The 20,279-nt window shown below is 36.7% G+C and overlaps 1 protein-coding gene across 1 annotated transcript in view; it reads left to right on the forward strand.

Annotated features, from left to right (window-relative positions):
- Positions 1-1,590: 1,590 nt before the first annotated feature.
- LOC149919154 (uncharacterized) overlaps positions 1,591-20,279 on the forward strand; it is a 34,824-nt gene continuing 16,135 nt past the window's right edge. The window contains exons 1-2 of the mRNA XM_090136214.1: positions 1,591-1,623; positions 18,959-19,072. Of these exons, the coding sequence (XP_089992340.1) occupies positions 18,988-19,072 (85 nt within the window). The 5' untranslated portion in view covers positions 1,591-1,623; positions 18,959-18,987. The remainder of the gene's footprint in view (positions 1,624-18,958; positions 19,073-20,279) is intronic.

The following is a 20,279-nucleotide window of genomic DNA, read 5'->3' on the forward strand; positions in this document are numbered from 1 at the left end:
TGGTTATCTCACCTCGTAACAGCATAGAAAGTAGTTGGTCTCCATGGTCTTCCATTAAACTGTCACATCACTGTTAAAATTCTCTGTTTTGGGAAATGGTGACGGTACATCTTGAATGCTGCAAAAAATAATTACTTCATTGCTCATACTCAGTGTTTTTTTTATAACCAGATTACTCTGTTACTCATGAATGAGAGGCAAAATCATTTTCCAGTAGTTAGTGACGACAGAGATTAACCATTTTCTTTGTTTGTTTAGCTGTCTCAAAATGATCCCATAAGCATTTTAACCGTAGAACTAACTCTCATAGCAATATTTATGTTTCTTTGTATTTGTACTTTGCCTTGTCCTAATTTTTGAGTCTAAACATGCATTTTTTCCTCATTACTTTTTTTTTTTTTTCTAAATATAACTAATCCACTCCCTCAGAGGATATAAACTTGATTTTTGATATTTCCGAGTATTAATTTCTCACAAATGTCTTTTTCTGCCTGTATCTTACCATAGTTGTGCACATATTCACCTAGATCCTTGATGGGAGAGAAATGTATAATGTTCTTCCAAGGAAAGAAACTAAACTCACTATGCTCGGCTCTAACTTAAATTCTTTTGATTTAATAAAATCTTTCATCTTAATCAGTTTCAACACACCAGAAAAGCATGTTAGTGAGAAGGTTATCTCTTTGAATATTTAGCAGACAAAATATATCTGGTACACCTAGTGTGTCCAAGCATTTATCAGAGCAGACATGAAAAGTGGGCCAGGAGAAACCTCGACTGAAGCGTAGGTTGAGAAAAATAAGAGGCACCATGTGGCATAATCTCCAACATAGGGTGTACAGTCCCCAGGACCCAGACTGAGCCCTAGGGCAGAATACTGCCATCCAGATCTCAGCAGGCAGTGAACAGTGGCTCCATTGAGGCTGAGCAGCAGTAGGTAGTGGCCTGCAGGTCACCTATTTCCTGATTTTGTTTGCTGTCATAGGTGATGGTCTGCTTTCCAGGCACTTGGATCCAGAATGTTGTGAAGAGAGTTTTCAGGCCTGACTGGCACCCAAGACATCTCATCTGCTACTTTTCTACATGGACACCAAAAATAATGTCAGAGAGACACTGGGAAAGAATACTCAGGGCATGGGGACCCTAGAGCTAGTCTCCTTGATTCTGTTTGTGAAGGTAGAAGGCTTGAGGAGGACCATATGGCAGCAAGACAGGTTCTGGCTAGATATAAGGTAAAGCTTTTCAGCAGGAGAATGGTTGAGAATGAGCTGCCAGAAAGGTTGTGCAGTCTCTCTCTTTGGATGTTTTCATGACCAGAGCACATAAAGCTCTGAGAAATTGGATCACCATAGAATGTCCTGAGGTCAAAAAGGACCTTTAAGATCATCTAGTTTCAACCACCTGCTCTAGGCAGGGTTCCTGTAGCAGAAATAAACGGCCTGAACCAGTGATTGAGCAGCTGGAGGAAAGGGTGTCCCAGGGGAGCTCAAGTGCATGCAATACACCTGAGTAACCAGACGGGGTGGAGCCAGAATCCACTCCTTCCCAGATCTCATTTAAGGGTTGGCAGTAAAGGCAAAAGTTCTTTGCTGGAGATCCCTGCCTACCAAAGATCTTCTGAAGGTAAGTAGCTCTTTTCCTTCATTTCTCCAACTGTGGCTGCTGTGTTTGGGCTTGTTCTTGTTTGCTGTAACTAAAGACTTTGCCACCCCACTGTTGTTACTGTACTTTCCACCACATTATAGCATTATAGTTGCTAACAACTAGACCAGGCTGCGTAAAGCTGCATCCAGCCTGGCCTTGATCCCCTTCATAGATGGGGCGTCCATAACCTCCCTGGGCAACCTGTTCCAGTGTGGTGTGGTCTCACAGTTGGCCCAGATCTGAACATGCTGCTGGACTAGATAGCTGTCTGAGATCCCTTCCCTGCTGGTTTATTCTGAATTTGTAAATCTATGATAACCACATCAAAGATAAATATTAATTCAGTTTTCCTATTTTATTATAGTTTAGTTTTTTTTTTTTTTTTTTTTGGTTTACAGGAATATACAAATCTGAATGATAATCTTGTATGTTATATGATCTAAATTTCCTGTACTTAAAATATTTATTTCACTTAATAATTTACTAGATTTTTGAATCACTACAATATATGCTCTCCTATTTTTTATATCCAATTCTGAGATTGTAAAATATTTGAGATGGTATGTTTGGCTTGTAAGTCCTTGTTGCAGTTATTTGTAGAACTGTGTACCAACTGGTATATAACAAACAGAAAAATTAAAAAACAAAAAAACAAAACAAAAAAAAACTTATTTTTTCCTTTAATTCCAAACACTTCAAAACCACTCTACAAGAATGCCCTTCAACTATCTCCTTATTTCTTTAGAAAACCATAAGGATATACTGAGTTTAGTATGTTATCCACTTCGATTTCTTAAGTACCCAAAAGAGAGACTATGAATTCAACTTCAGAATAACCTTTAGACTAAAATAACCTGTATATATTGTATTCCTCAGAACTAGTTTAGCAGCACTCTGGTTTAATTACAACTAATAGTACATCTGGAAATGTAATAGTGGTTTATTGGCTACCTGGAAAACTTATAACTGTTGCACCTGACAGACTGTATTCAGAGTAAGAGTAATAATAATTAATTAAAAGATACATAAGGAATATTTTTTTTATTACTCCTGGATTTGTATGATTTTGAATTCTTGCTACACTATTTATTTGAGAATTTAAAGAAGTTTGCAAGCAGAAAGATTGAAATGTTTAAGTCAGTATCTCTTTTAGTGGTAGAAACACAAAACAGAGCACAAGAAATTGATTCAAAAATTAAGAACTACCTCTACACTGGGATATAATGAAAATCCACGTTCAGAAGGACAATAAGGAAAACACATTCTAATATGGTATACTACTCATGAAGAGTAGTGATCACAGCAGTGAAAACAGGACTTCTTATGACCATTTTACAGTAGTAAGAAACTACATTTCTGATGGCTACTTTTATCAGTATAGAAATGAACTTGTTGCATGGGACAGTCCTCACCATCTTGAGGAATATAGTTCTCTAGTCAGCTTAATCAGACTTATTATCTAGGATATTCCTTGTTTAGTGACATTTATTCCTTTTAAAGTTACATTCTTCATCAAGAGCAATCACACATTTTCAGTCTCTTCAAAATGACATCTTTATTGCCAGTTAAGCCACTGGTGAGGGTGATACAGTGTACATGACAACCCATGTTGGATCTGAATAATGAAGTTTATTTAAGAACTAATCAGATTAAAGCTTTTACCACACATGGTTTTGCCACACCCACTTGCTCCTCTTCATCATCTCATTTACTATGTCTTGACTTGGTTGGAAATCCATGCAGACTGTCCCACTGATTCCTTGTAAGCTGCAACGCAAAGCATTTAGTCTTGGGAATACCATGGCATTTGTTTCCATGCATATCTCTGATCTCCAAAGAGACTCCTTTTACGTTTTTCCTCCAGCCAAGATTTTTGCCAATTTCCTTAACAGCCCCCTTCTCTTCAACATCACTTTTTTTCAGATTCTCCTCCTTTTCTGTACTAGCTTTTTTTTTTTCTACGGGATCTCAGCTCCAGTTTTCTCACTCTGTGCCAAAGTGCAATGGTTGATCAGCCTCCTGGTAGGTGTTTCTGTTTGGTATCTGTTAACTGGTAGATTCAGGGCATTACACTTTTAGCTGGTCAAGGTATAGTAAAAATTAACAATAAGACACTGTGATGACTGCAAGGTGCAAGCTTTCACTTGACAGTATTAAAATCAGTTTCAGATGTTCACCCATACCCACATCCTATTATCTGCTATTAGCATTTATAGTTTAGATTTCTTTTTCCTTTATTTCTTCCTAACTAACATATATTAAGGATTTCTATTTGTGATTATCATATTTCAAGGATGTTGACTTGACCAGTTTCACTGGGAGTCATATGCAGCATCTTTGCCTCTATAAATTACATAAAATTAGAGAGCCTCAGTCATATCTTTTCATGCTAGAATTTGTATAGGTTTAACTACTAAGAGGTAAAAGTTAATATTTAAGTGCTAGTTCAAATGCTACATCCACTGACTATTTGTCATTTCAGTTTAAATTCAGTGTTCCAAACTATTTTTGAATTTACATTTGACTTTTTCCCTGAGTAAAACTGTGTACTGAATACTTTGCTTATACAAATAGCTAATTTAAGCAGACTTATGAATCTTAGAGTTGTGGAATTATTAATATTCTGCTGAATTATTTAAAACAAGTTCACAATGTTCCATGTGTCCTGAAGAAAAAATAGTATCCTTGCTGGGCAGCGAACATATCATGGTTATACACATGATAATTTTAGTCCCTTGGATGGGAAAGTTCCCATCTGGTTACTGTAGTCCAGATGTGCGATTATTTCCAATACCAGTTGTCCATTTTATTTCATTTACACTCAACCAAGAATATTCATTTGATTTTATTTTAAATTGTGTTAGAAAAATAAATGTAAAGAAATCACTGGAAAAAAGCCAAAAAAAAAAAAAAAAATCCAACAAGAACAACAGCAAAACAACAGCTGCAATGAGAAAAGTAAGCTAAAGTCCAAAGTAAATAATTCCAATTAAAACAACTTAAATCCTTGTAAATATGTTACCTTTAATATATTTACACCAGGGAAGATTGTGATTACAGATGTGTTTTCTCATGACTATGTACACTTGACAAGTTATTCTCTTTATTCAGCTGTAAGTCTTGTTACTCCTTTTATTGAAACTGTAGGTCAACATATTCAGAAAGTGGTTCCTCAGGCATAGATATACAAATGAAAGAGTTGTCACTGTGCTCTGTGTTGGTATGTTTAACAGTTCACTTGGAACAGAGCTCTATTTGGTGGCCTCTATAGCCTTTTGTCAGTGCAAGATGGTCAGGTGCTGTTCACCTATCCTTAGTTTTGATTTGGCTTTATAAGTTTGTCTGCAGTAATTGTATGCTTTCAAGATATTAATGTAATAAATAAAGAAATGAGTAGAAAATAAAAAATGCTATTCCTAACAGGAGAAACCACTCTGCTTTTCATCTTTAAAAAAAGAGTTCACAGGGCCTTTGAAATATAGAATGGGTTTCAAGAAAATCCCGAAGCTCCTGCTCTAGCATAAGGATATTCAGGAAGCCCCAACCTGTGCAGTTTTCATCCGATCACCCTGTCTCAGGCAGTGGTTTTCTATTTGGGCCCACGTTATGGTTTGTGTACTATGAATCTCTCCCATGCAAGCCCTTCTTTATTTTTCTCTACAAGGACGAATCATGCAGGTTTTCTTTAAATAATTGAATAGATGTACTCTCTGCTATATGTTTGTTCTTAATTCCTACTGAAATTTGTTCAGCAGCCTTGAACTGGCTGTCAAGAAAGCTTTATCTCCTGTACAAATAAGTCTAACCCTCTAGCAGACAATTGTAATGTGTCTATTCTCTCCTTGTTCTGAAATTTTCTGATATTTTGTTATCCTTGGCTCAGACTGTAGTGCTTAAAAAATAAAAATATGATGTGAAATAGCATAGGAAAGCTGGGTAGTTAGCAGAAGAAAAGGTAGCCAGGCTATGGATGTTCTCCTTCCCCTTCAAAGCCTAAGAAGTTAGCAGTGGCTTATCCCTGAACAGGCAGAGATGTAAAATAAATCTTTGAGATGCAGATTTAGAAAACTGAAATGCTTAATACAGTGCCATAACTTTCAAAGGAAGTTGAATCATAGAATCGTTAAGGTTGGAAAAGACCTTAAAATCATCTATTCCAATCATCCACCTAGCTGTCCATTAGATTATGTTCCTAAGTACTACATTTACCCTTTCCTTAACACCTTCAGGGATGTTGACTCAACCACCTCTCTGGGCAGCCTGTTTCAATGCCAGGTCCCTCCTTCTGAGCAGAAATTCTTTAAAATATCAGGCCTGAATTTCCCCTGGTGAAATTTGAAGCCAAACCTTTTCATCCTATCACTAGATACCTGGGAGAAAAGGCCAGGCATCCACCTTGCCACAACCTCCTTTCAGGTAGTTGTAGAGACTGATAAGGTCTCTCTTGAGAAGCCTCTCCTTCTTCAGACATAACAATCCCACTTCCCTCAACTGCTTCTCATAAGACTTGTTTTAGATCCTTCGCAGCTTGGTTACCCTTTTCTTTCCTTGTAAATACATACTTGAATGCACCAATTGTGTACACACCCAAAAATTGGATTAAAGATCACAGAAGCACAGAATGGCCAGGGTTGGAAGGGACCTCAAGGATCATCAATCTCTAACCCCTCTGCCACATGCAGGGCCACCAACCTCCCCATTTAATACTAAACCAGGCTCCCCAGGGCCCTGTCCAATCTGACCTTGAACACTTCCAGGGATGGGGCATCTACAATCTCTCTGGGGCAGCCTGTTCCAGCACCTCAACACTCTCTCTGTGTAAAAAAAAAAAAAAAAAAAAAAAAAAAAAAAAAAACAAAAAACAAAAAACAAAAAACTTCCCCCTGACATCCAACCTAGATCTTCCCTCCCTCAATTTAAAACCATTTCCCCTTGTCCTGCTGTTATCTACCCTTTCAAAGAGTTGGCTCCCCTCCTCTTTATAGGCTCTTTCTAGGTGCTGAAAGGCTGCAATGAGGTCACCCCGCAGCCTTCTTTTCTCCAGGCTGAACAAGCCCAGCTCCCTCAGCCTGTCTTCATAGGGGAGGTGCTCCAGTCCCCTGATCATCTTCGTGGCTCTCCTCTGGACCCTCTCCAACAGCTCTCTGTCTTTCTTGTACTGGGGGCTCCAGACCTGGACACAGTACTCCAGATCGGGCCTCACAAGAGCAGAGTAGAGGGGGACAATCACCTCCCTGTCCCTGCTGGCTGCCCTTCTTATGGAGCCCAGGATTCCATTTGCTTTTCAAGCTGCAGGAGCACACTGCTGGCTCACATTAGCTTTTCATCCATCAAGACCCCCAGGTCCTTCTCTGTTGGGCTGCTCTCGAGGGCTGCTCCTTCCAGTCTGTATGGATGCCTGAGATTCCTCCGGCCCAAGCACAAAACGTTGCACTTTGCTGTGTTTAACCTCATCAGGTTCACCCGGGCCCACCTTTCAAGCCTGTCAAGGTCCCTCTGATGGCATCTCTTCCTTCCACTGTGTCAGCAGCACCACTCAGCTTGGTGTTGTCAGCAAACTTGCTGAGGTGCACTCGATTCCATCATTGATGTCATTGATAAAGATGTTAAAGAGCACTGGTCCCAAGACAGACCCCAGGGGGATATCGCTTGTTACCAGCCTCCATCTGGACATAGAGCCATTGATGACCGATGACCACCCTCTGTCTGCGACCTTTTAACCAATTTCTTATCCGTTGAGTGGTCCACCCATCGAATCCACATCCCTCCAATTTGGAGATAAGGATGTGGTGGGGGATGATGTCAAAGGCCTTGAAAAGAATGAGGTTTGAAAATTTTGAATGGCAAGAATTAAGTTTGCTTGTATGATCCCTGAATATTCCCCCCCCCTTCCCCCATGTAAATCTTGGGTTTACATGTAAGTTGAGTAATTTCTATTTGCATGTGTAATCCATGATACACTTGAGCTAGGAGTCAAATGACACCAAACTGTGTGGTGTGCTTGACATACTGAAAGGAAGGGATGCCATCCAGGGAGGCCTTGACAAGCCTGATATGTAGGCCTGTGGAAACCTCATGAAGTTCAACAAAGCCAGGTATACAGTCCTGCAGTTGGGTGGAGCTATCCTCAGTATCAGCACAGACTGAGGGGTGAATGGATGAAAAGGAACACTGAGGGGGCTTTTCAGCAATAAACATTTAAGAGTTTTGATTGATGAGAAGCTCAACATGACAGCACTGTGTACTTGAAGTCCGGAAAACCAATCATATCCTAGGCTGAATGAAAGGAAGTGTGATAAGCAGGTTGAGGGAGGTCATTCTCTCCCCTTCTCTGCTCTCATGAGACCCTACTAAAAGTACTACATTTATCTCTGGGGTCTGCAGCATAAGAGGGGCTTGCCCCTTGAAGTGGGTAAAGAAGAGGGTCATGAGGATGTGTCACTCATAATGTGGATTACTTTGTCTGTGGACATGTCATTTCTGCTAAGAATTAGAAAGAATTATTTAGATCTACTTCTTAAGTGGCAACATAACTCTCATGTATAAAGTATTAGAAATGTGTTTTCATTATGCATTTCCTATTGGAATAACTGCATTTTTTAATATTTTTTCCAACAGATTCTTGGATTATTTATGACACGCTGAAAATATTTTTATTATTTAGTCCTTAACACTTGTCTTTTAAAAACAACATAATGCTCAATTGTTGACATATGAAATATGAGTTCAATGCATGTCTTCACAGTTCTATAGAATGACTCCTTGTAATGTTTCCCATTGAATTATGTTCTTTTCCCTTTATTATTTATACTTCATTCTGATTTTCCATTAGCTCAAAAAATCATGGCTAAGGAAAGAGGAAACAGATCTCTAATGCTGAAAAGCCAAAACAAATTACTTTGAAAGAATACTCTGGTGAGGAAGAAAAAAAAAAAAAAAAAAGCAAATTATATCCTTAGAAAAAACATAGCATAATTATTTACTAAATGTGTAGTCTCAGAAACTGTCAGTTACCAATTCCTTCCTTGCAATAGTTGAAGCTCCTTTAATATTTTAATTTATGTTTCAGATTTATTTTGCCCTTGAGTCTTAAGTATAGAGAAGACTCATTAGCAGTTGTTGCTTAGCAGCAATAAATGAAGACTATGTCAAAATCTTTATACCAAGCATAATTTACCTACTTCTTATGCCAATACAAAACCACTGTTTTCTGATCAAGCTGTGGATTACAGTGTTTATTCTTGCTATGTTTTCTTTGAGATATTATCATAGAATCATATCATGTTTCTATGATAGTACTCATTATTGGCTGATGAAGGGAGAATTTGGATGGATGAAGGAACAAATTGTCTACGGGTTCTTAGAGCATGATATTTGGGCAGCCAAAGTCATTATATTGCATAAGAGGGTGAAGACAAATGTCAAGAGTACTCACATAGAGGGAATATAATTGTTATAGTAGCAAATATGAGGAGGAAAAGGAAGCCTGTCTTCCTCTTCTACATGTGAATGAACAAAAAGCTGTTACTGAATTACTTGCATAAATTAAGTTCTATTTTTATTCACTTTAACTTCATGAATACAATACAGCCATTTCTACTGATATGTTGATGCTTGAACATTAAAAGGCTTCAATTTAAAAACGGCAATAAACTTATGATCACTGCAAGAGTGAAAATTGTTTGCTTATTTAAAGTCAGGTAATCTGTACACAAATGTACTTTGGTTTTTTTTTTTTTTTTTTTTTTTTTGCTTGTGAATCTCTATTCTTCCTATTTAAGATTTATGTGGAAGTGGTGGGCTTGTTTTTTTTGGGGGGGAGTGCAAGTAGCTTTGTTTAAAAACAAAAACCAAAATGTTGTCATGTAAACTGCTCAGCACTACTGAGGGCACACCTGTAGTTCCTTGTCTAGTTCTGGGCTCCTCATTGTTAAGAGAGACAGAGACATATTGAAGAGAAAAAGGGCTGCAAACCATAGAATCATTTAATCTTAGAATGGCTTAGGTTGGAGAGGACTTTAAATATCATTTAGTTCTAACCCCCATGCCATGGACAGGGTTGTCAACCATTAGATCAGGCTGTGAAGGATTCTGTCCAACCTGTTCTTGAATGCCTCCGGAGATGGAGCATCCACAACTTCTCTGGGCAAACTGTTCCTGTGCCTCACCGCCCTTGGAGTAAAAAATTTCCTCCTAACATCCTCTTTTAGTTTAATGCCATTCCCACTTGTCCTATCGCTATTAGACCATATAAAAAGTTGGTCTTTCTCCTACCTGTAAGCTCCCCTCAAGTACTTGAAGGCTGCAGTGAGAGAGCCTTCTCTTCTCCAACCTAAACAAGCACAACTACCTCCACTTTTCTTCATAGTAGAGGTGCTCCAGCACTCTGATAATCTTCAGATGGCCTACATCTGGACCCTCTGCAACATCTCTGCATCCTTCTTGTACTGGGGGCCCCAGCACTGGATGCAGTACTCCAAATGGGCACTCTCACAAGGGCAGAGCACAGGGAGACAATCATCTCCCTCTCCCTGCTGACCCCTGCTCTCCTGATGTATCCTGGGATACAGTTGGTCTTCCAGGTTGCACACTGCTGGTTCATGTCCAGTTTTCCTTCTGTCAGGACCCCTCCGTCCTTCTCTGCTGAGCTGCTGTTGATGTGTTCAATCTGCCTGTGGTGAAGCTGTGCAGGTTGTCTTGGATCACCTCCATGTCTCAAGACAATAAAGAGATTTGAATATATCTTCTGTGAGGAAAAAGCTGAGAGATAATACTGCTAGCTTATCAGAGAGGATGCTTGGGCAGCATCTCTCTGATGGCTATAAATACATGAATGTAAAGTACGAAGAAGACAATAAGACACTTTTCAGTGGTGGCCAGCGCCAGAATAATAGGCAGTGGGCACAAATGGGAAGACAGGGGATTCCATTTAAACACCAGGAAGCAATTCTGTGCTGTGCTGGTGACAGAACACTGGAATAAGTTGTCCAGAGAGGCTGTGGAATCTCCCTCCCCAGAGATATACAAAAGCCACCTGGATGTGGACCTGGGTCCTGGGCATCCTGCTCTGGGTATCCCTTCTCGGGCAGGGGTTGGGCCAGGTGGATCCACTGTTCCCTTCCACTCTTGGCAATTCTGTGATAATGTGATTTTTGTGGCTGTGAAATCATAAATTCAATTTACACTTGAAAGACTTTACTGACAGAGTTGTACAGGAAAGCATTCATATCACAAAGATGCTCTTGCTCCCTTACAGTGATGAAAAGTATTGGAGGAGGGATAGAAGACTGTCCTCGAGTTTTACTTTGGATTATTAATGTTAGTTGTGTTTTGTACAGAATAACTTTCTGTATTTCTTCATATTACCATCTTGTGGTAATCTTATGGAAATCATCAACTTTCCTTAGTTTTCCAAAATTTGTATTATATATTGATATTAATAAAATGTAAAATAGGGATATAGAGTAGTATAAATCTATTATTCATATATTATACGTATTATCATCTTTGAATTATCATTCATATTCTATACATATAGGCTTTAACTAGATGTTTAGTTTCACAGTTTCATTACTGTAAGCAAATTAAAGACAAATAAGTTATTTCCCCTCAAACAGGATTTCATCTGTACTATCACATTGGTGAGAATTTTGTCCTGTTTTAACATTCACATAACTCTCTTCTCATGTTTTCATCTGAATGAAAATAGTGAACCTTATAGAATATCCAAAGTAAAATCTTATCAAACTCATACAGCTTCATGCACTCAGTTGTATCTTGGTTTTCTATTTCTTTTATATTCTTGTCTTACTTAATTTTATCTTAATATCATAAGGACATGAAAAGAAAAAGAAAAAAAAAAAATAGTCTATTTTCTTTACTTATCTTGCAGAGTGGATAATTCATGTATACTCAAAACAGTCCTATTAAAAAGAGATTATACTTATATATTTAATCTCTTCTGCTCTTTTGGTTTACAGTACAACACTGGTAGTTCTGAACAGCTGCAACAATAGGAACTATACAATGAATTATGCATCAGCACCTTTAAAAATATGTTTCTGTATCTGCAGCTCCCTACTTGCCCCTGTGAAATTTCCTCTTGCCTGCTAGTCCTGCTGTAACAAATATCCTCAATATGTCAGGAACAGATGCTGGACATTTAAGTCCTTCCTGAGAAAGGCTGCCTCTGCCGTGGCTTGTCACAGGGAAACCTTGCACCTTCCTAACCAGGCAAGTTGAGGGTTAAAAGCTCTCAAGTCACTATGACTTCCTCAGATTTCAGAGTAAGTCAGTTGCCAACACAGAGATGAAAAAGAGTGATTGGTTTTATTTTTTTTTCTGATTCTGAAAGGGCAGTAGCAGTTCCTAAAGCATTTTCATGTTACTAGCAAAAACTATGCTATGAATGTTAAGTATTTGTTATTTTAAAAATGACCTTTGTAATATACTTGTTAAAGAGCTCTCCACAAAATGCTGGTTTTTTGGTTTTTTTTGGAGGAAAACTTTTAAAACTGGAATGGGATGCTAAGTTAGAGTAGAATATAATGGAAAGTATATTTATATGTTTCAAGAAGAAGCTAATTCTGTCTGTGCTTGTTTAACACCTGTTGTATCACAAAAATAAAAGTTCTTTGATCCAAACTACAGCTAGCCAGGTTTTCAATTTGAATTAGTTTCCACCTAGGTGCCTAGGTATCTAGTCCTCAGCTAGCTTCAGGAAAGCCAATGAAACTGAAAAGAAAAAAATTGTAATTAATTAAAGCTTTAAAAAAATGACCTTAATAGATACATTAAGGGTAATTAGCTGCCAAACTACCATTATTCCCTAAAGGCTAAAGAGCTAAAAAGTACAGGCAAAACAAAAGTGTCCTGTATTTATTAATACATTCCCATGCAAAAGAGCTTTTCATCTGCATTTTCTTCTACTCTAATTGTCACAATACAGTACAAACATTTTAGTTTCCAAGTAGTTACATTTTACATTTTAAAAGCTTATTTCAGAATTCTTAGTATTTTTTCAAGTTTCTTTGGTGCTTCTTGTCATCAGAAGAAAGTAAAATATATAGATCTGTTTGCACTTTAGACTCAATACAATCACTGTACTTTAGATTAAATCTTGCACTTTTCTTTGCTATTTATGAGACTGCCAATTCATCTTGTGCATTTGGTGTACATATTTTAGCAACAAGTGAATTAGCTGTGCCCTGATTTCCCAGCAGCTGGACTTAGACATTCAGTCTATCCAGTAGCTGCCCTGTTCCTGGTATCTGGGCATACTGAAAGCAATTTGCTATAAAACTTGCCCCTAGTTATCCAGTATCCAACTTCATTCTAAGTCTTCTTAGACTTCATTGTCTGCTTATACTGGGATGGCTATCCAAAAAGTAATCTTCACTCTACATTTCTAAAAAAACATTTTTTTTTTTTTTTCTGGAGGTATTTTAAATTATTCCTTTATCTTTGATATTTTCTCTCTTCTACAGGGAGAAGACTATCTTCTTTCTAATCTTTATTTGAAGTATTTGAAGAAATCTAACAGAGCTCAGCTGTCTTACCTTTGGGGGTAAAATGAGCTCTGAGGCTTCTCATGAGCTATAGGGAAGTGACAGTACAGAATGCCTTTGCAGGGAGGAAAATTGTCAATCACAGTTTAACAGGATTGCTTTCAAAACCAGGGCTTTCAGAAAGTGAGATATGTTATCCCCTGTGATTTGTGTGGGTCTCTTGTTAGTCTGAAAAATACTCACCTTTTTTTATTATACTTTTTTTTTTCCCCTGAGAAGTAATGCTATAAAGTAGAAAAATGTTGTAAGATCTTCAATCCATCTTCTGTTATTGAGTACTTCTACTAAGTAGATATATCTATTTCTTTTTCTTTTAATTGGGGGACATCTTTTTGATGAACCAGGCTAAAAGATGGTTGCTGCCACTGTGAAAGATGAGAAATTATCAAAACAGTAGCAGTCTCTCATTTTTTCCATCTAGAATAGTTCAGAGAGGCCAAATCATGAAGATTCTTCTTTATAAGAAATAAAAGTGGCAGTAACTTCATGTTTTTTTAGTGGCTAACAAGAAAAGCTAACATACTGAAGAATTTTCTTTATTTCTCAACAACCTGTAGAATATCCCCTTTCATCGCAGCTTTGTTTTCCATCTCCCTGCTTTTGCTCTGACATGAAGAAATTATTATTTCCCCCCTGGAAAGTAAGAAAGGCAGCAAGAAGTTGAGGCAATACAGTTGTGAGCTAATAACTCATAAAATTTGAGTTTAAAGAGAGTTGAAGTGGCAACGGTTTCATTTTTCAGCATATCAAGTCCATCATATATAAAATGACTAAGAGTTAGGACAAACTTAATAGAAGATGAAGGAGGAAATGCAAAATACAGTAACCATAGGCTTGCTAGAGAAATAATGCTTTATTCTACCTATTAGTGAATACAATAAAACATTCTATAAAGACTCAAGAAATCAAGTGTTCTGTACCACTCCCATGAGGAAAGATTTTTAACAGTTTCTGATTAAGCTGTATATCTATAAAAGGAGTGAATAAAGGGCTTCTCTCTTTCTTTAACAGTCTAACATCTTGAGCATTTTTCTATCATTTGAAGTTGGCAGAAGTCTTGTTAGAACTCTTCCTCAATGTCTGATTGTATATCTGCAGATCAGTGAGATACAAATAACAAAACCTTAGAGTTATATTTGCTGCTTAAGAGAGATGTATTCTCATTGCTACTTTAACGAAGGCTTTAGTCTAAGAGTTTCACAGTTTTTAACATGACAATTTGACATTGTAGCTAAATTTATATAAAATTTTAACATGGTGCCATTGGTACTACACGTGCCTCCAAACTTACTCTTCCAACTTACAATGTTTTAGAAATAGACATAGAAATAATTAGAATAGAAATAATTTATGAATTAAAGAATAATTAAATATGTGACAATTCATGTGTATATAGTGCATTAAAATTTATTAATAAAAGATTTATAGTAATTAATTTTTACCTTTCTCTCATAATACATGGGTAAATGATTGTGTTTCAAATAAAGAATGTTTTTAAATTACTTAATTCATTAGGAAATTACACAGAAAATTTGGGAGCTATAGGTGATGTAAGTTAGTTATGATTCTCAAACATCACACAGTTGCCCCAAAAGTGACAATATTCTTTTCTCAGAAATGTAAAAATTAAGGGTCATATTGCACATTAGAGCACAAGTTAGAAAACTGTATTATATGGGAGTACAGGAACAGAAAAAACAGGAGCTTGACTCGACAGAGATCTAATGAATAAAACCTATGAGGAAATATGGAATGCTTATTAGTTTGTTTGTGTCAACAGACTGAAGACTGAGTGAGAACATAAGTCATCACATGCATATACGTATATAGAATCAAGATATGTAAATAGATAAAAAATGGATAAAAATGAGATAAGAGTATGGGGACAGGCAACTCAGCAAGAGCCAGTGTGCGCAGGAAGACAAGAGGGTAAACTGTGTTTGGGGGTACTTTAAAAACAGCATAGCTTGTCAATCAAAAGAGGTGATTCTTCCTCTATATTTAGCATTGTCATTTTTCTTTTTTTTTAATTGTCCTTGAATATTGTGTACAGTTCTGGGCTCTACAGTATAAAAAGAATGTCAGGCACTTGAAAGCATCCAGAGGAGGCAACAAAGTTGACAAAGAGCAGGGAGGTATGTCCTAAGAGGATAGGCTAAGGACAACTGAGTTGTCTAGTTTGGATAAAAGAGGGCTAGAAGGTGGCCTAATTGTTCTCTCTTTCAGGGGAAATGGAGGCATTATCTGAAAAAAAAAAAACAGTTCAAAGGCATTCTTACCAACAGAGGTGTTAGGAAGGAGATCATTAAAAAAGTGAACAGCAGTTTTTACATTGGAACCTTGAATATTTAATGGTAACACTGTAACATTTATGTTACAAGCAACAGTGCTGATAACCCTTGAAGTCTGGCAGTCTTTATTTTATTATATCTTGCAGTATATTTTTTGCCTTGAAAAATGATGACTAGGTTGACAAGTTTTTTTCTACATTGACCACACAGCTTAGTACCATCCACAAACCTGCTGAGGGTGCGCTCAATCTCACTTTTCATGTCATTGATGAATATATATTAAGGAGCATTGGTCATAGTACTGAGCCTTGATGGACAGTACTTGTCACTGGTTTTTATCCAGACATTGAGCTATTGACTACCACTTTCTGGGAATGATCTTGCAACCAGTTCCTCATCATCAAATAGTCTGTCTGTCAAATCTGTATCTTTCTAATTTAGAGAGAAGGATACCGTGGAGGACCATGTCAAAGGCCTTGCTGAAGTCCATCATGAGTGGCTCTTCCCTTGTTCTCTGATGCACTTATGCCGTCAAAAGAAGCAACAAGGTTGTTCAGGCAGAACCTGCCCTTGGTGAACCCATGCTAATTATCCCATATCTCCTTATGTGCCTTAGCATCGTTTTCATGATCTGATCCGATATGTCCTGGCACTGAAGTGAGGCTAGCAGTGTTTCTGTGGGTCATCCTTTCTTGTTAAAAATGGGTATTATGTTACATCTTTTCTAGTCACTGAAGACTTCACCTGACCACAATTTTTCAAATATCATTGAGAGTGACTTGGTGACTATATCAGCCAATTCCCTCAGGACTCTGGGATGCATTGGGACACATGGATTTAGGGATGATCAGGTTTGTTAGGTGGTTGTGAACCTTATCTTTGCTTACAGCAGGAGAAGCAATGCTCCCCCAGTTCTGAATCACATGCTTGAGGTCTCTGTGAATAGCAGTTGCTAGTGAAGACTAAGGCAAAAATGTTGTTAAATACCTCAGCCATCTCCTCATCCGTCATTACTAGCCTACCCATGTTACCCACTAGCAAGGGTATGTCCTCCTGGACTTTCCTTTTCCAGTTGCTGTACCTATAGAAGACTTTCATATTCTTCTTTGTGCTCCTTGTAAGTCCAATTCCTTGGAGCCTTGGCCTATGTGATCCCATCCCTACAAAGCCTAATTTGCACCAGTGGAGGTGACCTGCTGTCATCATTGCCACTGCTGAAATGAACCACCTGGGCATGCATCACTGTGTTCACATCCACTGTTTGGTCTCCATAAATGTTCAGCAAGCATCAATGAACATCAGTGGGTGCCATTTTTTCCACATAGAGGAATTAAATTCCACACCTTTGCTTCATAAGCACTTCCATTTCAGATGTCATTTTGTCGGGTGCCTGTTACATGGCAGCAAAATGTAATGGAATACTGGAGGGAAGGTTCAACCTCTGCTGCCATACCACAAACATCCATCTGCCTCTGACAGCATTGGCCAACATAACAAAACTTTCAGAGCATTACTTTCAGAGCAGTCCTCACATAAAAACTGCATTTATAATATCTGGTTTTATTTCATTACATATGCAAGTGAAAACAGTGGTTCATTTTTAACTTCTTTAAAAAAAAAAAAAAAAAAAAAAAAGGCTTGTGAAAAAATATGTTCTCAACCTGATAACCATTCCTTGGATAATATTCTTATTTTTAGTGTTTAGTAAGTAATGTGTCCTCCCAAAAATGACAATGATATTTCAAAATACTACAGTATGGCTAGCAAGGATTGTAAATCATACTATCTGTTAAAGGAGAGACAGAATTACAGATTGCATCATCGTAATCCACACTTTGGACCAGCTACTATCAACATACTATTACAGATCATCTACATTTTGTTTAATAGTAAGATAATCATTAGAAAGATATGATACCAAATAATCCAGAATAATCTAAACAGTGATTGTTGTAGGGGTTCTTCTGACAAAATTCAGTTTAAAACAAGAATAAAAATAAGATTTTTTTTTTAAAGCATATCTAATGCCAGGTTTCTCCTGTATTCTGTTGAGGTTATGTACTGTATCTTACCTAAGCCCTCAACCACATATTAGAATTCATAAATAAATTCTGCAAGAAAGAGGAAAGATGTGTGTTGATAGACACACACCGCACCAGGACACTCCATTATTTATTGGCATTTGTTACTGCTTTGCTGACACAACCATCAACTCTATACAAATTATTTTTTCTGGTGTTCACAAATGCTTTATAGATTGACACGTTATCACGGCTCAGAAGGCTTTTGAATTTTTTTGAATTTGTTTCCTGAATGAGATAAGGTTTTAGAGTCTTTTAAAAATGATGTGGAAGTAGGAGGGAAAGGTGTAAAAACATTTGTCTTTTTTAACATACGCTACTTTTTTAATGTATTAGCTTGTATTTTCTAGTTTTAAAGATTATTGTTAAAAAATGCACAGATTGGGATTTATTTTTCTTTAAGTAAATATACATGTTTTATGGTGTGCCATGTCTTTGCTATACAGCTTTCATTTTCCATGAGCTTAATTAAAATATATGTGTATATATATATATATATATATATATATATACACATATATATTTCTTCATTCAGATGCTCCCCCTACCTGTCTGGCATTTTCTGCTCTTGTTCAAATATGCTTCCCAAAGGTGCCTCCATCTTGGCAGTGGGGCCTAGCTGTGCCCTGCAGTGGAGCTCCTGGAGCCGAATGTAACCATCTGTGTGCAGCACATGGTAGCTCCAGTCTCACCTTACACAGGAGATTGCAACCCCACTGCCAGCATGTGTTCACCTGCACCAGTGCAGTGTATCAAAATACATGTCAGAAATTGGAAAAGAACTGAGTTACAGTTTGCTTTTAATTATGCTATTTTTTTCCAGCTTTTATTAAGGTACATAGACAACATCCTCACCTACTGTAATTAAGCTATACAACTCATGCATGCTGAAAATCTGACTTGCATGACATGTGTTTGTTATGCCTCAAAGTACTTGTATATATTTTACATCTTCACAGCTGAAAGAATAAGACAACAAAAGAAAGATAATTGATGTACCACCTCTTATAGTAACATGTCAAGATTCACAAAAAGTATTAAAAAAATTTGAAGTGACTCTATTATAAGCAAAATGTGTGAAAATATGCATAATATGTGAAAATTTGCATAAGGCTATGAATTTCTTGTTACTTTCTGGAAATACCCCGTTTTATTTATTGCTTTATTTCAGGAATAAAGGCATGTATTTGTGGTGTTTGATAAGAAATGTGTAAAATTTAATTCTTTGTTAATAAAGTACAGAGGTTCTGACTTCCAGGTTCATTTTTCAATGAAATGGTTTCAATTACAGTAAAGCATTGGAAATAACAGTTTCATGTTAAAAGCACACATAAAGAGACAAAGAAAATCAAAGATCACTTTGCTTCCTTGGCAGGTTTTTCAGGACAGTACTGTGAAATAGAAATGAATGAATGTGACTCAAGTCCCTGCTTGAATGGTGCTGTCTGTCACAGTGATGTCAATGGATACAACTGTATTTGCCCTGAAGGTAAATTGTTCAAAATAATTTATTTTTTTTCTTTGACAATTCTCAAAATTGCCTGCAGTCTGCAGGACATCTTCTTGACAGTCTTGAAAATCATTGTTAAAATTTCCTGTCTGTGAAAGTTAGTTATTCTTTACTGGTTTCATTTGCATCTTAGTCCTTCAAGGGGTCCAATAAAACATGTACACTTATAATAAATGGAGGCAGATAAATGTGTTGCTTTTATCACATAAAACCGCATAATAATAATAAGTGAACAAGTGAAGAAAACATAAATACATTGCATTTGGAAATCACATAAAATTCAATCATGAAACTTACAAAGAAAACATATTATACTGATATACTAATTTGCAATTTTCTGACTGAGTACAGGAAGTAAGTCATAATGGCCAAAATAATAATTTTGTAACAGTTCTTCAGTGCAAAAATGCTAAAATTGCACAGACAAAAAGAATGATTTTCAGTAGTTTTGGTCTGGTTTTGTAAGAGTGCATATTGCCCAGTAAAATATAAATTATGTGAACAAATGAGAAGTTTCAAGAAAAAAGTAGTTCCAGAAAAAACTGAAAAACTTTAAAACATTTAAAATTACAGTGTCTTTCTGAGATACTTTCAAAAATGAGTTATTGATGAATATTTTAATGTATTTTATAAATGTAGTTTGAGAAGAGTAAAAAATCTGTGGCTTACAAATTGCGTTTTAAAATGCCTTATATATGAGTTTAATACCAGACATTAATATTTTGTACTTAGAGTTTGATAGTGAATTGATTTCATAGCTTACAAAGTTGCTTTTTTATTATTTATAAATTAATACAAGCATTGTGGTGGTGGTGATAACTATAGAAACTCTTCACAAAAGACAAAATTAATGCAAATAATTCTTTTAAGTACAGCCTCCATCATTAGTTTAAATTAGAAGCCAAAACAGATACTGGAAGGTAGTTGAATATTTACCTTGGAAAAGATCACTTTTCTGTTTAGACTGCCTGATCAGCTTACAGAAAAATAAATCTTGGCTTCTAAATTAATAACTTTGTGGCTTACTTGTTACCTGTGAGACATGGGTCTGATTAAACTCTGATTGCAAATGAGAACTGCTTCTGAATACATTATTAATGAACTCAGGATAATTCTAAAGTTTTATGACTTAAGGATCAGTGGAAATTGGTTCCATGGTCAGTTTGAGAAATTATGAGAATATGCC

Source organism: Phasianus colchicus, chromosome 2 (genome assembly GCF_987193195.1).
Source record: "Phasianus colchicus chromosome 2, bPhaCol1.hap1.1, whole genome shotgun sequence".
Lineage (NCBI taxonomy): Eukaryota > Metazoa > Chordata > Aves > Galliformes > Phasianidae > Phasianus > Phasianus colchicus.